This window comes from Bidens hawaiensis, unplaced genomic scaffold (assembly GCF_021521415.1).
Source record: "Bidens hawaiensis isolate Kalapana, Puna unplaced genomic scaffold, B.hawaiensis_p1.1 tig00018136_1, whole genome shotgun sequence".
NCBI classification, from domain to species: Eukaryota; Viridiplantae; Streptophyta; class Magnoliopsida; order Asterales; family Asteraceae; genus Bidens; species Bidens hawaiensis.
Genome location: NW_027492741.1, coordinates 354,310 through 374,367, shown reverse-complemented (window position 1 = coordinate 374,367; position 20,058 = coordinate 354,310). Strand labels below are relative to the sequence as shown.

Sequence of the window (20,058 nt, the reverse complement as noted above, 5' to 3'; positions counted from 1 at the left end):
TGATCGATTAACGATCCAAATATGTTTTTTTCCGTGAATCGATTATTAATTTGTTGTTGTTATTATTATTATTATTATTATTATTATTTCATGCCCTGCATTCATTCGATAATCTCCAATTCCGTCATCACTCCCTCACCTCAAATCATCCACACACACACACTTTCCTCTTTCTGAAACCCTAAATTATTATATCTAAAGCTTACGTGTCATGTCCTCCATCATCCAGGTTTGATTAATAATTAATTAATTGATAGATACAGTAATGGTACCTTGGGGTGGAGTCACTTGTTGTCTGAGTGCTGCTGCTCTTTATATTCTCGGCCGCAGCAGCGGAAAGTAAGTAATTCTAATTCATCACATGCTGTTGCTTATATTATTATTATTATTATTATTTGATTGGTGATTATATATATATATTATTATTAGGGATGCAGAGGCTCTCAAATCGGTGACTCGAGTCAATCAGTTGAAGGATTTGGGTTAGTTATAAGTTATTCGGTTTCCGGTTATTTCAATATTATTAATTTAAGTAATCAGTTAGATTGAATGGAGTTAGAATTAGGTTAGCCAGTTTTACATAGCAACTGGTTATCGGAAGCGAATCGAAATTAGCCGAAAACTGAATTAACCGACAATCCAAACTCAACCGAACCATTCACATTTTCATAACATTTTCATATATTACTAGCTTGTGTTCCTCAGTTGGTGTTTGGCCTAGCTTTTATTTTTTGGCTTATGCTTATATCCTTACACGAATAAGCTTTTACAAATAAGCTAAAAAACCATCTTCAAACAAGCTTCTTCAAATTAGCCTATAGAAGCTAATAAGCTTAAGCTTAATAAGCTAAACCAAACACCAAACTAAGCTTATTTTGTAAAAATAAAGCTAAAAAAGCTATAAGCTTTGTAACCAAGCTTATAGCTTTTTTAGCTTTTTTTTATTTATTTACAAAATAAGCTTAACTTGGTGTTTGGTTTAGCTTTTTAAGCTTATGCTTATTAGCTTATATAGGCTAATTTTAAGAAGCTTATTTGAAGATGGTTTTTTAGCTTATTTGAAGAAGCTTATTTGTGTAAGGGTATAAACATAAGCCAAAAATAAAAGCTAGGCCAAACACCTCGAATGTGTTTATTGTTCTATACCTTCATTTCATGTATTTATACTTCAGTTTTATGTATATGTATATATACCTTCATTTCATGTACTTTTAAGCGAAAATTTAATAAATTTGGTTTTGATTATCACCTGGAATTATAATTTAGAACAAACCAAAAACCGATTGATTAATAAAACTGATCAACCGATGGCTTTGGTAGTTCGGTTATGGTTTTGACATAATCAAACCGTGCACACTGCTACTTGTATAGGGGTGAGAAAAATTCGAACCATAACTGAAAACCGAACTGTTAATTGAGCAATAACCGAAAACCGACCAAACTAAATTGAAAACTGAATTAACCGACAATCGGTTATTCTTTACTTTTGTACCCTCGGTTAACCGTAATTAACCAAACCGAACCAAACTGTTCATATTTTCGTATATTACTAGCTTGTGTACCTCCGTTTCATGTATTTATTGTTCTAGACCTCCATTTTATGTATTTATACCTTCATTTCATGTATTTATACCTCCACTTCATGTATATATGCTTCCATTTCATGTATTTCTAAGCAAAGATTTAAGCGTAAATTTGGTTTTGATTATTAACAGAAAGAAAAACGAACCTAAAACCAAAATTGTCCATAATTGAACAAAACTGACGGTTATGGTTAAGTGAATACTTTTTACTGACCGTTTAGTTAAGGTTAGGTTTAGTGCGTCTCTGTTAACTGACTGTGCCGGAAACCAAACCGAACCTTATATGTTTATGTTTTTTCAAATTTTATATCTCGGTTTCTATTTTTTATACCTCTATTCAGCTTCAAGCATTTTAATTTATGCTGCAGCTGTCTATATAACATAGTTTTGAACATCATAAACTTTAAACCAGCAAATGATAGCTTCGAAACTAATTATTGAGCTTGGAAAAAAACCAAATTTCAACTGAACCAATTTCAATTGAAACAAAGGAAAAAAAACCCATAAAAACTACATTGGACAATTAATCGAACTTAACCGAAACCGACGGTTAACGACCATTCACTTATTGTTATGGTTAACCAGTCTTCCGTAATTGAACCGAAATGACTTTGCATAGCCCTACTTGTAAATATCATAAGAGTGATTTTAAAGTTTTTGGTATATAACTGATGAAAAATGTGTTCTTTCCATTTCAGCACATCTACTAGACACTGCAAACAAAGTGTTGCCTTTTGTTGTTACAATATCTGGTAGAGTCAGTTCAGATACTCCAATTAATTGCGAGTATAGTGGTTTGCGAGGAGTGATTGTGGAGGAAACGGTAAGGAGTGCATACACTCGGTTATTATAATAATTTGTTACTTTTTCCGTATATTCTCTATTTTTTATGTGAAAGCCGGTGACATGATACTTACTCTATTACCATTTACAGGCAGAACAACACTTTTTGAAACATAATGATGCTGGTTCATGGATTCAAGACTCTGCACTCATGTTATCGATGTGTAAAGAGGTCCCATGGTACTTGGTGAGCAACGCTTGTCTCATCTTTTTTTTTCTTTCTCCGTCTTTTTTGAAATTTTCTTCAATCTTTGATCGTTTTGATTTAGGATGATGGAAGTGCTCGTGTATATGTTGTTGGAGCTCGTGGTGCTGCAGGTTTGGTATTAACTGTTGGAAGTGAAGTGTTTGAGGAATCGGGAAGATCACTTGTTCGTGGAACATTAGACTATCTGCAAGGTCTTAAAGTATGGAATTTGTTAATATATTAAATTCTTATACACTTAAGCATGCTATTAATTTCATGACTTTAGTTATGGCTTATGTTAAATGTTTTATTGTTTTGAAGATGCTTGGAGTTAAGCGAGTTGAGCGTGTTCTACCAACAGGCACTCCGTTAACTGTTGTTGGTGAGGTATGTGGTTTCATACTAGTGAAGAACTCTTCTTTTTTGGTTATATTTGTAAACTATATTCTGCTCTGTCTAAAATTTCATTTTGTGTTTTCTACCTAAAACGCAGGCTATTAAAGATGACATTGGAACTGTTCGGATCCAACGTCCGCTTAAAGGCCCGTTTTATGTGTCTCATAAAAACATCGATCAACTCATTGCAAATCTCGGGAAATGGGCCAGGTTATGTACTGTCAAAAAAGTGTAATTAATTCGTTCATTATGGCATCATGCACATGTGTTCATAGTAGTTTATATATTGCTTTATGCTTCTTGGGAGACCAGAGATGTGAAAATTTTAACATGTAAAATGTCGGATAGCTTAAAAAGGAACTAAGCAGTTAATGCGGAAAAATAATCATGTAAAATTCATATAGCAATTTAACACTAATAATTCAGTATACTCTCCTACCATTAAAAAATTAACCTTTTGCAACTTCCAAAACATTGTAGCAAGTATGAACTGATTAAACTTAAAACACTATCATTGAACATTAAATATTGATAATTAAGACTTAAAACGAGAATATCGGTGATATATCGGCCAATATCGCTGATAGAAAATTGATAATTAAGACTTAAAACGAGAATATCGGTGATATATCGGTCAATATTGCTGATATTCTCGGTATCGATATTTTGACCGATATTTAACCAAGGGACCGATAACCGATATAGAGAAGGAATGGGTTAAATGGGTTGTTTTCATATTTTTTTTCTAGCATCGAGTTTTGTCTCTCTACTGACTTCTTGGTCTATTCAGGTGGTACAAGTATGCTTCCATAGGATTTGCTGCATTCGGTTTTTATTTGATTGCTAAACAAGCATTTCAATACATAATGGAAAGAAGACTTCACTGGGAAATGAAGAAAAGGTATTAAATTTACAATCACTTTAATGGTTGTTCACTTGTTTGGCAACTAATATGCTTTCGGTTACAACTTTCTTTTTCAGCTTGTTACTTTTTATTGAAACAAAGTACAAACATCAGTATATTCATGAGTAGTTTTTAGGTCGTGTTTCTTAAGTTGGATGCTTGTTAACTGATCGATGCCTTACTTAGGACCGGATATAGTCTGCACATGAATATAATGGATAATACTTAATATTACAATATTTTATTTATTTTTAGTATTTATATTAGATTTAAAAAAAATAGATTTAAAAAAAATTATTAGATCTTAATCACTACTGTTTTGATATGTAATATTACTTTTAAATAGCTTAAAAACAAACTTACATGGTTGTTATGTTTGTTAACTAAGGGAATTATTAACTGTGATTCGATAACCGATATAGAACGAATTAAAGTTTAATGCAGTCTTAATCTTAAGACATAAGCAGCCTTTAAATTAGAAAGCCTTTAAGACACTCCATTTACGTTATGTATTTATTTATGTATAATATACGCAGAGTTCTTGATGCTGCAGCCAAAAGAACAACTTCAGACGTCGAGGGTCAGTCGCTCTGTTTTTAGATTTAATAAATTAGTTTGTTTATAAAATTTTTCTTACCTAACTTTAGGTTCAAATGTTAAAGCAGAAAATGGAGTCAATGGCACCCGAAAGGATGGACAGCTGCCTGATATATGCGTTATATGCCTCGAGCAGGAGTACAATTCCGTTTTTGTCCCGTAAGTTTTATATAACCATACCTTCTCTTCGGACATGTAATATAAAATTATTAAAATCACATTTACAACTTATAACCGGACTATGGGTTTTTTTAGGTGTGGTCATATGTGCTGCTGCGTGACATGCTCGTCACACTTGACAAGTTGTCCGTTGTGTCGAAGTAGAATCACGCAGGTGGTGAAGACCTTCCGTCACTAAAGAATTGTCTGTTTGACAGTTGTCAAAGTCAAAGTCAAAGTCAAAGCTGATGCTTTTGTTGACCATGTATTCAATACGTGGTCTTGCGAGTTTAGAAGCTGTATTTCCGTCTTTTAAGATTTTTATGTTTACCCAAATGTGTATATATATTTCATAAAGTAACTTTAGTGTATGTTTGATTTTGAAGCTTCTATGTACACCATTAGGCGCTAGGGTAGCGAAAAGGTTGGTTTTGTCGTTTGGGTGCGGGTTTAAACCAGTCAGGTCAGGTTGGAGGATGAACATAATTTGTCTTATTTCAATAATAATTTCAACCTTATTTGATATTTGGAGGGTTTAGTATTTTGTAAACATTTTGTATGATTTTCGACTCTTTTGGTACGGGCGATTTTATGAGTTATGGAATCACATTAAGAGTATATTGATGGTTTATTCGAAATCTCAATATACGATAATTTAAAATTTACAGGAACTTTTTGAGTGTTTTTTTTCTGTTAGGTGTCGAACCCGTATAAGAACAAAAGTAGTGTTTTTATAAGTAGTGAATCGTAAAGCGTAATACACGTTTTTGAACCAACTCATTGTACTATAATCTCATTCATTTTGGGTCCAAGTCCGATTGACCAAAATGTCCATTTGACCAGTTAAAATAAGCATTTTGTACATTTGAACGGGGTTTTCCCAAAATGTCAACCCCAAATCCAGTCGAACCGCCTACTTAATAATAAGCACCCGACTAGATGTCAATATCCTGTTGAAACGCCCATAACTTTTTGAAAAAAATACCGTTGAACGAGATTTTTTAGGCGTCCCGACTAGATTTATTTTGGAGTCCTCATCTTCCAATGTGATTTTTTTAGCTTCCAATGAAATTTTTGGTTTTCCAACATGATTTTTCTGGTCTTCCGATGAGTTTTTTTTGCTTGTGCCAAGATTTTTTGGATTCCGCCGAGATTTTGTTGACACGTGGCAGAATCTTGTTGGTTGTAAATCTTGTCAAGTGATGATTATTAACTAGGCGGGTCAACTTGATTTGGGTGGACATTTTGAGAAAAAGCTGGTCAAATAAACATTTTGTTTACTTTGACTAGTAAAACAGACATTTTTGTCATTTTTCTTAACTTCAACCGATTCTTGAGGATATTACAACCTCTAAATTTGTTTTACTAAAAGAAGTCATATCGGTATTTTAGCGGATACTTTTGTTAATCATATTTGACGAATAACCTATTTACTTAAAATTAGTTATGTATTGAATGTCTGTCTCCTTAAACATTTTATGTGTGTTTTAATATAAAAACCATAAACAAGCGGATTATGTTCTTTTAGGTGTGTTCATATGTGTTGCTGTATGACATGTTCGTCACGTTTGATAAATTGTCCAATGTGTCGAAGTAGAATCAGGCAGGTGGTGAGGACCTTTTCGTAGCTACGTGACTCGAAAATCTTCGATAATTGTCAATAGTCTAAGTTGATACTTTTGTTGATCATGCATTTGATTTTCTCGGTTAATTTTCTTTTTCTGGATACAGAAGGTAAACATGCAACAAGCTGTGACATGACAGCTAAATATATAATTCACAAATGTAACTTATGCATATGTTTGATTTTTAAGTTTTTCTAGCTAGGGTCAAATAAAACATCATTAGAAGAGATGGCATATATTCAAGAACTATGCATGTCACTACCGAAATGGTTGTTTACTTGTTTATTTCGAAAACATTTTCTGCGGTTTGAATGTGCGAATTGAAACTTAATCGGATAATTCAAAAATTGAAGAACGAGAGTGTTTATTTTGTTTGCGCTCTGTTCCCGAGTTAATTTAAGGGTGTAGAAGAAATGAAATGGAAGGAAAGAAAAATAACCCGTAATAGAGCAAAGTATTTCGGTGCGTTATTTGAAATCTCAACCGAATAATTAAAACATCAAGAAAGAAAGTTTGTGTTTCCACCAAGTGCATAACCCGATATTGAAAGATTTATGAATCAGTGCGTCTTTTTTGCAGAGCGGGTAACACCTAATACGGTAATACCATATGCAAATTATTATATATATTAAAAAGAAGATTTACTCCTACTCACGTATATACTATTCATTTTACTATTAAATTTTTTAATATTATATTAGTTACAATCATTAAATTACTAGCCTAGAAATAAAAATGATGGATTTATTTTCTTTATTTACTTTTTCCCAACTAATTATATAATTTATACAAACTATATATTTAAACATTAAATTTGAACAAGTGTCGGTTTTATATGTTTATTTGTCGGTTAAACGCTTTCTTAAACTTTGCTTTCGTATTTTTTTATAGTTCGTCTTTATAATGACCGGAACTTTTTTTCATGATCTAAAAATATATCATCGTCACATTGTTTTATATGCACGTTTCAACGTTTGATAAAACACCTTTAAAATATTGTTTTTGTCTAACTAATTTATGTTTACGAATTTGTGCTAGTACCGTCGATACTAACCGAATTTGTGTTGGTTCGTAGCAGCAACGTGATAGTTTTTTTGTTCTACGTGTTATAATTTGTTGTATTTTGGCATTGACGAGTTTATTTCTGATGTCGTAACTTGATGCAGGCTGACTTCGTGTCAGCTCACAGCCCATTCGCGATTTAACGTTTTTACGTATAATTTTTTGTTCAATTTAATGATCATGTCGCGAAGCGCAGGGTTCTAAATCCTAGTTTAAATTAAATTGCATCTTGAAAGACTTGAATGTCACAAGAAGTAACGTTAATACATCCATAAGTAATAATATCTCTTGCATAAAGTAATATTAGCATATTATTTGTTTGGTAATAATAATACACATAAAAAGTCTCAACTACATTAGAGAATATATACTTAACCCTATTGTTTATACATCTCATGCTTGATTTGATATAAATAATTTCTAGATTTCAATTAAGCATATTCGAATACTTAAAACAATTTCAGGTGCCAATTTCCATATGTTTTAATTATCATTTTATGTTTGATACGTTTCTATCCGATCAGTTTTGCGATTGTCGACATCAATCTTATTAAACAAACGTGCGAATTAGTACTTGATTCTGTATGAAAAAGGAAAACTATATAAGTATAACGAACCAGGATAGCCACTACTACACAAATGGGTTAAAAACGAACGAAATTTGCAACTGACTAATATGGTTGCACAACTAACGACTGTTTTACGATAAAAACAAAATCGGTCACAAAGTTAGCCACCAAAACCGAATCGGTCACAAAATTAGCGATTTCCCAAATTTTTTGTCCTTGTTTGTCCACACATTGATGGAGGCCCAAGTATCGGAGAACGTGCCATGTTATATTTGAAGGCTCATTATCGTGCTTCCAAAGGTGGCCCACGAAAATGAGCATAACTTGGCCCACGAAGCTCCGTTTCAAGCCCATTATCAGTCAAATCGAAGCTTGAGACGAGGAGCACATTGTGGCAAATGCCTACGGCGGTTTGGCCCTTGTCCAAAGCCCAAAAACGCCTCTTAAATAAAGTTATGAGCCTTTTTATGTTTTTTTGTTAATTTTTATTTTTTTCTTTTTAAGTTTGTGTTTGGCCCATTGCCCTTTTTGGGCCCATTTCGTATTAGAAAAACTATTTATATGATATTGATGTAATATGGACGGTGAGACTTGAATTTTGATAATAAATATTTTTCTCTTCATTTTCTTGTCCTTTAAGTGGGAATTTGAAGGTTTGGTGAAGTTCTTCACGGGTATTCACAGAATCAACGTGATAGATCTTCGTTATCGTTTTACCGCTGCATCACACATATTTTTGCATTTAATTCGTTTCAGGTCCAGAATAACCCATGAATCGAGATCATCTCTCTTCAATATAGTAGTTGTCTTTTAGATGTAGCATATGTGAATATAGCACACTTCACTATAGTGACCCGGTAAAGAAATATTAGGCATCATTAGTAATCCAAATGCATAAAGCCTTCTAAATCTTTGCAAATAAAACATCTTAAGTATTTGTCTAATCACACACAACACAACCATTATTTGTATAATTCAAAAATATATAAAAAATAATATGTTTTGACAAAATAAGTGTTGTAAAAATCGCTAGTCGGACGGTGGGGTGGGGTGAGGACTAGCGTTTAATTGGAATTAGTCGGAGATTAATCAGAATTTATCTGGACTAATTGGGATTAATCAATGATTAATCAACGTCTAATCGAAATTTTTACTACTAGTATGTTACCCAACATGCCTACTTGTCCGGGTTTCTTTTTCCACTACCTTAAATCTGCTACATTTTGCGAACATTAGCACTAACGATAGTGATATTCGGATTTAGTCATGGAAATTGTCGGGATGGCGGTGTCATACGAGTCACAAAGTAACCTCGGATAGTCTAGTCGAATAGATAAATTTCCGTTTTTCGAACATGGCCTCCCCTATATATTCTCAACTTTTGTAGTTCAAATCAAGCTTTTGTGTAAAGCTTTCTTAGAATCTGATTCTAAACACTTAATTAACCAAGCTGTAGCACAATAAAAAAGGAGAAAATAGAATATGATCCTTTACCTCTAGCCAATGCCCATTTTAGGTTTATAAACAAACATTACATAGATATTTAAGCATTAATTATTGCACATATGCCCTTAAAGAGGGAATCTTAACTCTTAATCAAGTGGTTTAGCTTTAATCTTAACTAAAGGCGTCAATTGGTTCGGGTCAAAATAGGTATTTTAATACGAGTAGGCTCGATCACATAGAGTTGCGTACAAGTTTAAACTATTTTTAGAAAGCGAATAATTATGTTTTCCTAAGAATGTTTGATAAGGTGAAATAGGACTTTCTACGGATATCTGAAATTGTTATTTCATTTTGATTATTTGTTGAGAATCCGGAATTACTTATCTACCCTTAATCTGATTTACCAAATTATATCTTCGCCTTGCCACCACATCATGTCACTTGAGAACCATTATTTTTAAAAATAATCGAAAATTCTCATTTAATGTCATAATTATAATTTAAAACAATTACTTTTACAATCATAATATAAATATGTAAGTAAATGATCTAATGGGTTTTATGAATTATTGGATGATTTTAAGTTGATTTGACATGCTTATTTTCAACCGTCTTTTTTACATTTCGTTTGTTTGTCTTCTCTATCAATGTAAACATTACCTTTTACTTGATTATTGAAAGACGCTAGTTTAATAAAACATAGTACGAATCTACTTGTTACATATTTTTACACAACTACTTTTGACATTTTCAGCCTTAACAACTATTAATTAAATGATGACTAAAGGTTGATTGAATTTATTCTTTGTTAAGCATCAAACACTACTTTAAACCCCTATTAAATACCCACACATTGTTACCAAAATCCCACAAACCACTACTTGTTTGAACCTAATGGCCAAAGATCACTCACACAAAAGTTTTGCTAGAAGCTCATATGAGAAGATATCTAAAGTCACCTTTGGTTTTTCACGTAGGAATTCTCAAAACCCGAAAACCGACATCTCAAATCCGTCACTATCAACCACTAAACTTCCCACCATGAATCCAACTGCGTCCCAGACACCAGCATCCGCCTTTCACCAGCCAGTTCACAGTGAAATGATGCCAACCCCCAAACCCGAGTCTTTTTCTCCCCGTGAAGTAAAACCAACTAAAAGATTTGTTCGTTTTTCGTCTAGTACCATCAAGAGGAGCGAAGATAAGGAGTTGACCGCTAACAAGACTTTTAGTGAAGAGAAGTACAATAGTTATATAGAAAATACGAAAATGAAAATGAGAGCGCCTTCGAATGTAACAAGTGGGAATGTAACGAATGAGATCAATGTAACGAGCAAGAAGGTAAAGGGTGGGCGAACGGTTTCTAGACGTGAAAGCTTCAACGACATGTTTTCTAGTTATATTAACCGGACAAAACTTAGGTTGAGAACTACATCTAGTGTTGGTGACTCTAAGTAAGGATATATTTAATCACTTGACCGCCGAGGAAATAAGTTAAGGTGGCACCGAGGCGGAACATGGTGGTTAGGGGGTGACCATCTCTTCATTTTATGTCTTGTTCAAAAGTTGTAATGTTTTGTTTTGTTTGGTTTTGTGTTTATAATTTCATGGGTTATATGTAGTATGTATACTTTTGCTATCTTACTATGTTTGTTATTGTGTACCCTCTATCTATGACAATTATATTAGAGCATATAAAGCTTAAAGCTCCTATGTAGATATAAGCCCATAACTTTATTATTATTTTAATTATTATTTTCTCTATACATATAGGGTTATTAGTTTAGTGAGGGATCATGAAGCAATTTGTATCAAGTCCTTTGTATAATAACTTTCCCAAACTTAATCTATATATTTCATTATCAAAAAAGCAATTTATATATCACTAAGAGATTATTTAAATACAAATTTTACAGTCTCATATAATAAGTTTTGTTGGGTTTTCTTTAAATAAATATCTCTCGTCTTTCAAAAATTTTTGTAAAATAATTGATATAAATACATCTTGTTGTCTTTCGTTCATTTTCTAGCTTCTTGCTAATTGGTTATTAAAAAAAATTTGCCGTTTCAAAAAAATAAATTTTGTAATTATTACTATTTATAATTAACAAGTTTGGTTCCGCAAGTGGCCTGTTGAGCCACTTGGCGGCACCGCATTGATCAGTTTTTTTTTTGTTCAGTTACCAAAATATACGTAATAAAAGCCGAGCAAACGTCATTTTTTTTGTTTTAGTTCCGGGACCATAACAAATATAAATAGAACCAATCGAGTTCGCGGAGACTCGTGGTCTTTTTAAAGCCCATGACCGAAAACGCTACCGACCGACCCCCCCCCCCCCCCCAAATTGATCGTTGGCCCACCTCAAGTTTTTATAATTTTTCATTTTTTAGTTCCGGTATCGACAAGTATGTAATCAAAACCGACCGAATTCGTGTCAAGTACCGCCTCTATGCTTGGGACCGACAACGCTTGGGTTTTACCACCGCCCGGGTTTGCCAACCAAATAAACATCGTCTTAAATATTTTGTTTTCTTATATGTTAATGTTTTTTATATGTTAATTTGACGAATTATTTTTTTTTTGTGTCTATTTCGTAACGAATGCAGCCGATATTGATCGAATTTGTGTCGACTCATCGTCGTAACGCTCAAGTTTTACCAAAGCTCTGGTTTCAAAGCTGGGGTTTTGCTAACTGCTCTGGCGCGACGCAGCTGGGTAGAAAAACTAGTTTAGTGATATAAAAAAATTAAACGAAAATTCACTTATCTTAACACAAAAATCTTACATCATGAATAATAAGTACAGTGGTTCTTTTGACTTGATAGGATTTTGACCAACCAAACTTACTGCCCAAGTTTACCATTTGAGTTGATATGATTTTGACTAACCCTTAACTTTCTCCCCAAGTTTTTCACAATTGCCAGTCTGCCCCTTTTGCTTTGCCATTTTTACATATTTAATCCCTGAATTTTGGGTAATACATTGTTTGTTTTATTAATATTTTTATAGCACAAGTCCGAAAAATAATATGCATCACAAGACATTTTTTTGTTAATATTTCTATCCGATAGTCAAGTGACACCGTATATTTCAAACGATAACATTATACATTTTGTAACGTTAGACGCTAAGTCAAAATGTAGAGATGCTCAAGTTTGATTGTTTCAGCATTCAATTTTTATCCAATAAACTAGAAGTGTAAGCAAAAGCCAGCTGAGCCCAAAATCGGCTTGCCTAACTTACAGAGAGTTCGGATCCGCTCATATATAATATTTATTTATTTATTTATTAAGTAATATATATTTATACCTATTTTTATATTTTTAATTAGAATTTTATATTACATTACATATACTATTTAGTTAATAATTTTATCGTAAATACGTAACAATAAGTATTAAACATATTAAATAAAAACTATATAAATAACATGCTCGTTTAGGCTCGCTAACTAGGTCATGCTTGAACTCTTTTATTAAACAAACTTATTTGTAAGCTCGTGCCCGTTTAAGCTCAAGCTACAAGCCAATCTCAAGTACAACTCACAAGTAGAGGTGGACAAATAAACCGATTAACCGACCCGACCCGAAAACCGAACCGATTTGAAACCGATTATGTAGAAACCGGTTTGGAACAGATTGAAACCGTCGGTTTGGAACCTTTGTAGTTTTCTCCATCAAAACCGGTTAACCGAAACCGGCCAAACCGGGCAAAACCCGGTCAAAACCTGAACCGAAACTGATTGTAACATGGTAAGAAACCGGTTTCAACCCGAATCGAAACCGATCATAAACCGGTTTTAACTTTTGTTGACTAAACCGAACCGGTTTTAATCCAAACAGGTTTTGAGTTTTAAACCGGTTTATGCACCTCTACTCACAAGCGCCTAAATCGGCTCATTTACACCCGTACCAAAAATTATACATCTTTTTAAAAAAATTTAAACAATTTAGTAAATAAAATCCACAAACAAACAAGACTAGAAAATGGTTTCTTTGTGTGCATATACATACATATATATATAGGGGAGGGTTATTTTGAGAACCATGGTGAGTTTTAAGAACTTTAATAACTCAATTTTGAATCACACATTTAATTAAATGATATGAAATATGTGGCTGAGATTAAATTTAATTAAAAAATAAAGCAGGAGAGAGAATAGGTATTTTTGATAATTACACAAGTTTAAACGTTAGTTACACATGTGTAAAAAGTCGATTCGGTGTGTAAAAAAATGCCGTATTTTTTGTATATCACTTACACTTACGTATTACACATGTGTAAAAAAAATTTGAAAAAATTGTTACGTCGAGTTCTTAAAACTCAAAGTGGTTCTCAAAAGAAATCAATATATATATATATATATATATATATATATATATATATTCATCTATATCTTTCACTCTCTCTAAACTCTCCAAAACCTCAGCAAATTACTATCAACTTCTCCGATTACTAGCCGAAAGCGGAAACATACAATGGCGCCCGTAACCACTTCTTCGTCTTCTTCTGACGTCTCTCCCGCCTTGTTGGACTATCCAACAAGGCGGGAGGCCAACAATGCAAACATCGCTTGGTTCCAAGGCGAGTTTGCTGCGGCAAACGCGATCATTGACGCGTTATGTGATCACCTGTCTAAACTAGACAATGGTGATCAGTACGAGCCGGTGTTCAATGCTGTACACCGGCGTCGGATGAACTGGATCCCGGTTCTTCACATGCAGAAGTATTATTCAATCGCTGACATCGCACATGAGCTCTTGAAGGTTAAAGATATTGATAATGATCGTTGTAATGGAGTTGATTCACCAAAGAGTGAAGTAACTGATGCAGGTATTATTATTATTATTATTATTATTATTATATGTTGTACAAATGTACAATACACAGGAGATTAACTCTGTCCGTGATTTGTGGTTAAATATGTGCTCGTGAACTTCACTGATGTTTTTTACGGGTGCAAACTAGCCGAGATGTTTGAGATCGGATCGATAAAAGTAAAAAAGAAAATTGAAATGAGACGAGTTTTCTAGCTTAAGTCGAGTCCAACACTAAAAAAAAAAATAGTTAATAAGTCTGAGCCTGAGCCTGAGCCCGAGCCTTGTGTATTTTTACATTTTACATGTTTTAGACTTTTAAGGGTGTAAATGAGTCGAGTTTGAACTTGGAACAACAACTTACAAGCTGAAGTCAAGCATTTTTTCTAAAGCTTGAGCTTGGTTCATGAGTTGTTTCTCAAGTTCTGGCTAAACTCGTTTATTATTTGTTAACTAATTTATATATACGTTTTTAGTTATTTTATATATTAAAAAAAACCCTTAAACAAGCATCTCGGCTCGAGCCCGTGTAGTATATTAAATAAGCCAAAGCTCGGGTACGGCAGCGTGAAACTAATGTATATAAGTCTAAAATATGTAAAACTTCACGAAAAACAAGGCTCATGCTTGATAACTAAAAGAGCTCTATTATAGGCTTGGCTCAGCTTGAGATCGGAAAAATCTCATCTCATTAAAAGCTTTCTATCTATCCGAACTCAAGTAGCTCGCAAATAACACATCTTGTTTGCGCCCTAGACTTTTATGTATGATTTTCACACTACAAGAGCTTTGACTTGATTAAGGTACTACACAAGCTTGAGCTAAGCATAGACTCGTTTAAGGTTTCTCACTATGGAAACGAGCTGAGCTCGAGCTTTAAAAAATGTGTCTGTTTTTAGAATAAGGCGATATATTTTTAACTTTTTTAAAAATTTCAGGAGACTATTATATCGTCTTTGTACATAAAACGCATAACTGTCACACTTAAACCATCACAGGCAAGTGTTAAACAAGTCGTTTTCATGTTTGATACTCATGCTAATTGTGTCGCCTATAATATGTTAAACACGTCAAGACACAAATTACCAGCCAGTTCAACATTATATTTTAATTAACATCTGAATTTCATTGAAACAATATCTTTTATCATCGTAACTAAATCAGTTACCGGAACTTGAAAACTTTTTAACCGAGCATAATTAATTTTCGAGGAAAAGGTTTGATTTCACAAATATCAACGGTATAGGTGACCAGCAGGCATTTCAGTGTTCTTAATATGTGTGTTTATTTATTTACTTTCCAACTTTTGTGGTAATTAATTAATTCATTGCAGTCACTATGTCATAAACTCATAACCAACGTGTCAACCTAATCTATTTTTATGGGAAAAACAATAAACATGCAAATAAATAAAAGTTGGTCAAAAAGTATTAGAATTTTAAACAGTAAATAAAATGATGACACGTGGAGAATTTGATCTTTAAATATATGACGTACGGTGAAACATAAGAGGCTTGGGCTTTATCCTTTTGTAGTAAATAATAATAATAATAAATTTATTGTTGATTACATGCACTGGTGTGCATGTAATACCGAACTTACGGATCAGTTTTGGTTTTACAAGAAATAAAAACCGAACTAAATCAAACCGAATTTATAAACGAAATGAGTTGAGACGCAACAGTTGACTGAACATCTCAAGTCCCGATCGATAATCAAACACAAATTAAACGACTAACTTTTGTTTATGTTAATCCCAAAATATAACTTAAAAACTTATTACAATCTCTCAAACTATAATTCAGTATGATTCTTAATGAACCCAAACTCGACTACATCTCGTGTGTTCTATAATGTCCAGCTACACTTTGATTTATATAAACTAACATAACTTGCTAGCAAATACATTACCAATTATAATAACAAAACAATTATGAAACATAACCAACTATGACCTACTTGTCAATATTGGTCCCTCAAATTCACCAACGTGTGACTTAGAGTCCGAAATTACGTCCAACACATATAGGGGTAAAGGTTTTCATAAAGATTCTCATAGAAATGAGAATGAAATTTTCATTATGTACATGTCAGATCATGAATTAGTAACCGCATCCAAATTCTGCCTAAACTGGCATTAGGAGGTAGTCCCTTGCAGCTTTATCTCACTTCTACTTCTCATGGGTACGACATAAACATTGCAGCATGCTCATAAGCCTAGGATTTATTTTTATTTTCTTTATTTTTTTATGAATTTTATAAGAATTTAATAAATATGTAACTCCCGTCTTTTAGTCCATTATATTAATTCTATGCTGCTTATGCATGAGACTTTGCTTAATTAAAAATTAGATGTAAATTTTAAATATATTTGTAGAATCTGAAGAAGTGCAACCATTGGTAGAAAACATTAAGATATGTTCAAATCTTGAAGATTGGGAGGCTAGGAGGACTAAGATCAAGATGACAAAAGGGTTCATAGCCAAAGAGTGTGTAGAAGGGCATATGGTGAATTCTTTTTCTTAATTTAATATTTGTATTCTCGAACATAATCGAGTCGGGTTGACTTGTTTGACCCATTTACATTTTTGCTAATATTTTTCTAAGTAAACAAGTTCATATCACAATGAACTTGTTGACCGGCTCGGACCCATTTGACCCATTGCATTTTAGCTAGGGATATGCAAGAAACCGAATAAACAATCCAAAACCGAAAAATCTAAACCGAATCGAAACAAACACCAACGGTTTGGTTTTATGTTTTTATAAATATCGTTTGGTTTTGGTTTTCCATGTATAATAAAAACCGAACCAAGCCGAATTCCTAAGTTTTAATATTTTTTTATAATTTTAAGTAATTTATAAGAATTTAATAAATATGTAACTCATATATTTTTGTTTGAATATATAATACTGTTAGCTAACAATGAACAAAATATATATATACTTAAATCCATTATTTTTTGCTAACTTTTTTGTTCGGCCTCAAATTTTCAAGCTTAAATGGCAAAATCCAAAAAACCGAAACCAAAATGAAAACTGAAAAACCGAAACCCCAATAACAGAAACCGAACGGTTTCAAAAAATCCAAAAACCGAAGTTTTGATTTTCAGTTTAGATTTAACCTAAAACCGCACCGCACCACGCACACCCCTAATTTTAGTTAATATTTTTTTAAGTAAACAAGCTAAAACTTTTAACCCGTTGACCGGTTATTTGACCATTTGACATGCCCCTTTTTAGCTAATGTTTTTATTCGGCGTGTTTGATATAAAAACATAACCCAAATCAACTCATTGAATGACAGGTTAACGTTGTAAGAGGCTTGAAGTTGTATGAGAACATACTATCCAACACCGAGTTAACTCGGTTAAATGACTACATCAATAAACTCCAAATTGCTGGCCAAAACGGCGAACTCTCAGGTGGACCCGAGATTCGTGATGCTTTTATACATAAGCTAGTTCTTCCCTTTTGCAACTAAAGTTTTGAAATAGTATGGCTTGGTTAAATATACATTTACTTCAAATAATTTAAATAAAAAGCTTAGAAGCAATGTTTTAAAAACCGGTTTTTTACTTGTACCGATTGGGCTAAAAAATGGTACAATTGGTTGAATAGTTTTTCTTTTTATTTTCTATAAATTCAACTTCAACTCCTAAAATAACCCGAAATCAAATGATTTCATTACAAAAAATAATCCAAAAGTTAATCTATGTTAAAAAAAATAATACAAAAGCACTCAATTTTAATAAAATAGTCTTAAAGTTTACACATTTGAATGTTAATTGTTAGGTTAATAGTAATTTTGAAAAAATATGGGTCGCAAATATCAAAAAATTCTCGTACTTAAAACCGGTTTGCCGGTAAATACCGGTATTTTAGGAAAAAACCGCCGGTACAATGGTCTAACAAACCGGCTAAAAATATCGGGCTCAAAATACTGGACTGTTGTGTGAAATCAGGTTTAACCGGTTCAACCGGCCGGTTTGAACCGGTTTTTAAAGCACTGCTTAGAAGTGTATTATGAGTGTTTTTTTATGCTTGTTTAGATGTTTTAAAAATTTTAATTATTGCAAGGCTACAAGTCCCATCTTAACTGTTTCATGTTATGATTTGATGCTACAAGGCGAGACATTTATATCGTACAACAAGCAGTCGAAGGCTATCAACAGAGAGCTTATTCAGTTTGGAGCTCCCATTTTTGGCCTGGTAAACGATGGAGTTACAAATAAATCACAAAATAGTAAGTAGTTTTTGACTTATGAATACTATATCTAAAACATGTCTTGGGATCAAAATTAAATAGACCAAAATGTATTTTTACTTCAAAAAACCTCTAAAACATTATTTTTAAAACAATATAAATTTTGACCCGTTACCTGACCGACATGACACATTCATTTAGTCACATAGACAAAATACATTCCCTTAGTTATTATTTAACATATATCTACAGGTCATATTGAGCCAATTCCGGCAGCTCTTGAAGGTGTCATCGACCACCTTATTAAGTATCGTTTGATTTCTGAAGACAGACGACCAAATAGCTGCATCATAAACTTTTTTGACAAGGTATATTTACATCAAAACTCAAATAACTTTCATGTTTGTGCGGTTTTAATGTAACAAACTTTTATTCAGTTACAATGCAATTGATATAACGAGGAAAAAATCTGCCATGTCACCTTTTTACCGGTAAAATAGGGTGCCGCGTTAGCTTTTTATTTTATTTTTTTAATTTTGTTATAGCGGGTCAATTGCATTAAATGGTAAAAAAATAGTTCGGTTTGATCAAAATACGATTTTAGTCTCTATGGTTTGATCAAAATAACTATTTATTTTAAATCAATGGTTTCAACTTTTGTCCCATTCTTTTGCAGCCCATTAACCTTCATCCATTCTTTCTGTTAAGTTGATGTGAAAAGACAAAAATACCCCTGAACTAAAATAGTTACTAAAAAAACCTTACTAATATTGTTATTGTTAGTCCATTTTTTCTGTTACATATATATAATGACAAAAACATAAAAGTGGTTACAATTTGGTGCAATAAAATGAGGCTGGTTCACCTTATGTGTAGGGGGAGTTTTCACAACCTTTTTTGAAGCCACCTCATGTCGACGAGCCAATCTCGACACTTATTCTCTCAAATACATCAATGGCATTCGGGCATGCTTTAGTATGCGATAAAGACAGGAACTATAAAGGACCACTCACATTTACTCTTAATGAAGGGTAACAAACATTTAATACTATTTGTTTCGAGCTTAAAACCGTTGAAAATTGAAATGTTCCTTAACCGAACCTTTTATAACTCTCGTAGGTCGCTTTTAGTGATGAGGGGAAACAGTGCTGACGTGGCTACACACGCCACATGTCAATCTCCAACTAAGCGAACGAGCATCACATTTTTCAAAGTCTTTTTAGACTCGTGCGAAAAGAACTCATTGTCACCACCAACTGAATGGGGTCCACCACAACTGCCGATGTTAGCCCCGGTCCATCCAATGGCACTGACCCCACAGTGTCTGTCTCGTGGTGGGACCGGGGTTTTCTTACCGTGCAGTGTTGGGTCAAGGAAACCACAAAAAAATCTACCTCCGCGAGCCCAAAAAGAACGCCTTTTCACGGTTGAATCCTCGGCTGAACCGAGCGATGTGGACCCCGCATCCGGACACTAACCGGTAACCACTTGTAGGCCATGTGATAAAGTAATATCTAGCTTATTTATGTCTTCTTTTTCTAGCAATCAGTTGTAAGCTTAAAACTGTGAATTATTAGAAGTCTAGTGTCAATTCTTAATATATTAACCTCCAGGGACTGTTTCTGCCAATTCTCATTGTACAATAATCCCTTAACTATAATA

The 20,058-nt window shown here is 33.2% G+C and overlaps 2 protein-coding genes across 3 annotated transcripts; both read left to right on the top strand.

Moving 5' to 3' along the window:
* Positions 1–112: 112 nt before the first annotated feature.
* Positions 113–5,142, top strand: LOC143555480 (E3 ubiquitin-protein ligase SP1-like). 2 transcript variants are annotated; one of them, XM_077045016.1, is made up of 11 exons: positions 113–339; positions 430–482; positions 2,282–2,406; positions 2,518–2,613; positions 2,696–2,833; positions 2,935–3,000; positions 3,107–3,219; positions 3,800–3,910; positions 4,450–4,493; positions 4,561–4,669; positions 4,766–5,142. In XM_077045016.1, exons 1-11 carry the CDS (start codon positions 266–268, stop codon positions 4,866–4,868), a joined length of 1,032 nt encoding a protein of 343 aa, XP_076901131.1. In that variant the 5' UTR covers positions 113–265; the 3' UTR covers positions 4,869–5,142. The 2 variants fall into 2 exon arrangements, with proteins under 2 accessions (XP_076901131.1, XP_076901132.1); XM_077045017.1 differs by having other exon boundaries at positions 4,579–4,669; positions 4,766–5,137.
* An 8,708-nt stretch (positions 5,143–13,850) lies between these two features.
* On the top strand, positions 13,851–19,873 carry LOC143555488 (RNA demethylase ALKBH10B-like). Its single transcript, XM_077045023.1, has 7 exons — positions 13,851–14,205; positions 16,567–16,697; positions 17,497–17,614; positions 18,319–18,435; positions 18,649–18,764; positions 19,273–19,427; positions 19,516–19,873. Exons 1-7 carry the CDS (start codon positions 13,851–13,853, stop codon positions 19,871–19,873), a joined length of 1,350 nt encoding a protein of 449 aa, XP_076901138.1.
* Positions 19,874–20,058: the final 185 nt, after the last annotated feature.

Coding starts and splice junctions, on each gene's coding strand:
- LOC143555480 (XM_077045016.1), top strand. CDS start 266: ATGGTACCTTGGGGTGGAGTCACTTGTTGTCTGAGTGCTGCTGCTCTT. Junction 3,220..3,799: donor AATCTCGGGAAATGGGCCAG/GTTATGTACTGT, acceptor TGGTCTATTCAG/GTGGTACAAGTATGCTTCCA. Junction 4,670..4,765: donor TACAATTCCGTTTTTGTCCC/GTAAGTTTTATA, acceptor GGGTTTTTTTAG/GTGTGGTCATATGTGCTGCT.
- LOC143555488 (XM_077045023.1), top strand. CDS start 13,851: ATGGCGCCCGTAACCACTTCTTCGTCTTCTTCTGACGTCTCTCCCGCC. Junction 16,698..17,496: donor AGTGTGTAGAAGGGCATATG/GTGAATTCTTTT, acceptor ATTGAATGACAG/GTTAACGTTGTAAGAGGCTT. Junction 18,765..19,272: donor TCATAAACTTTTTTGACAAG/GTATATTTACAT, acceptor CCTTATGTGTAG/GGGGAGTTTTCACAACCTTT.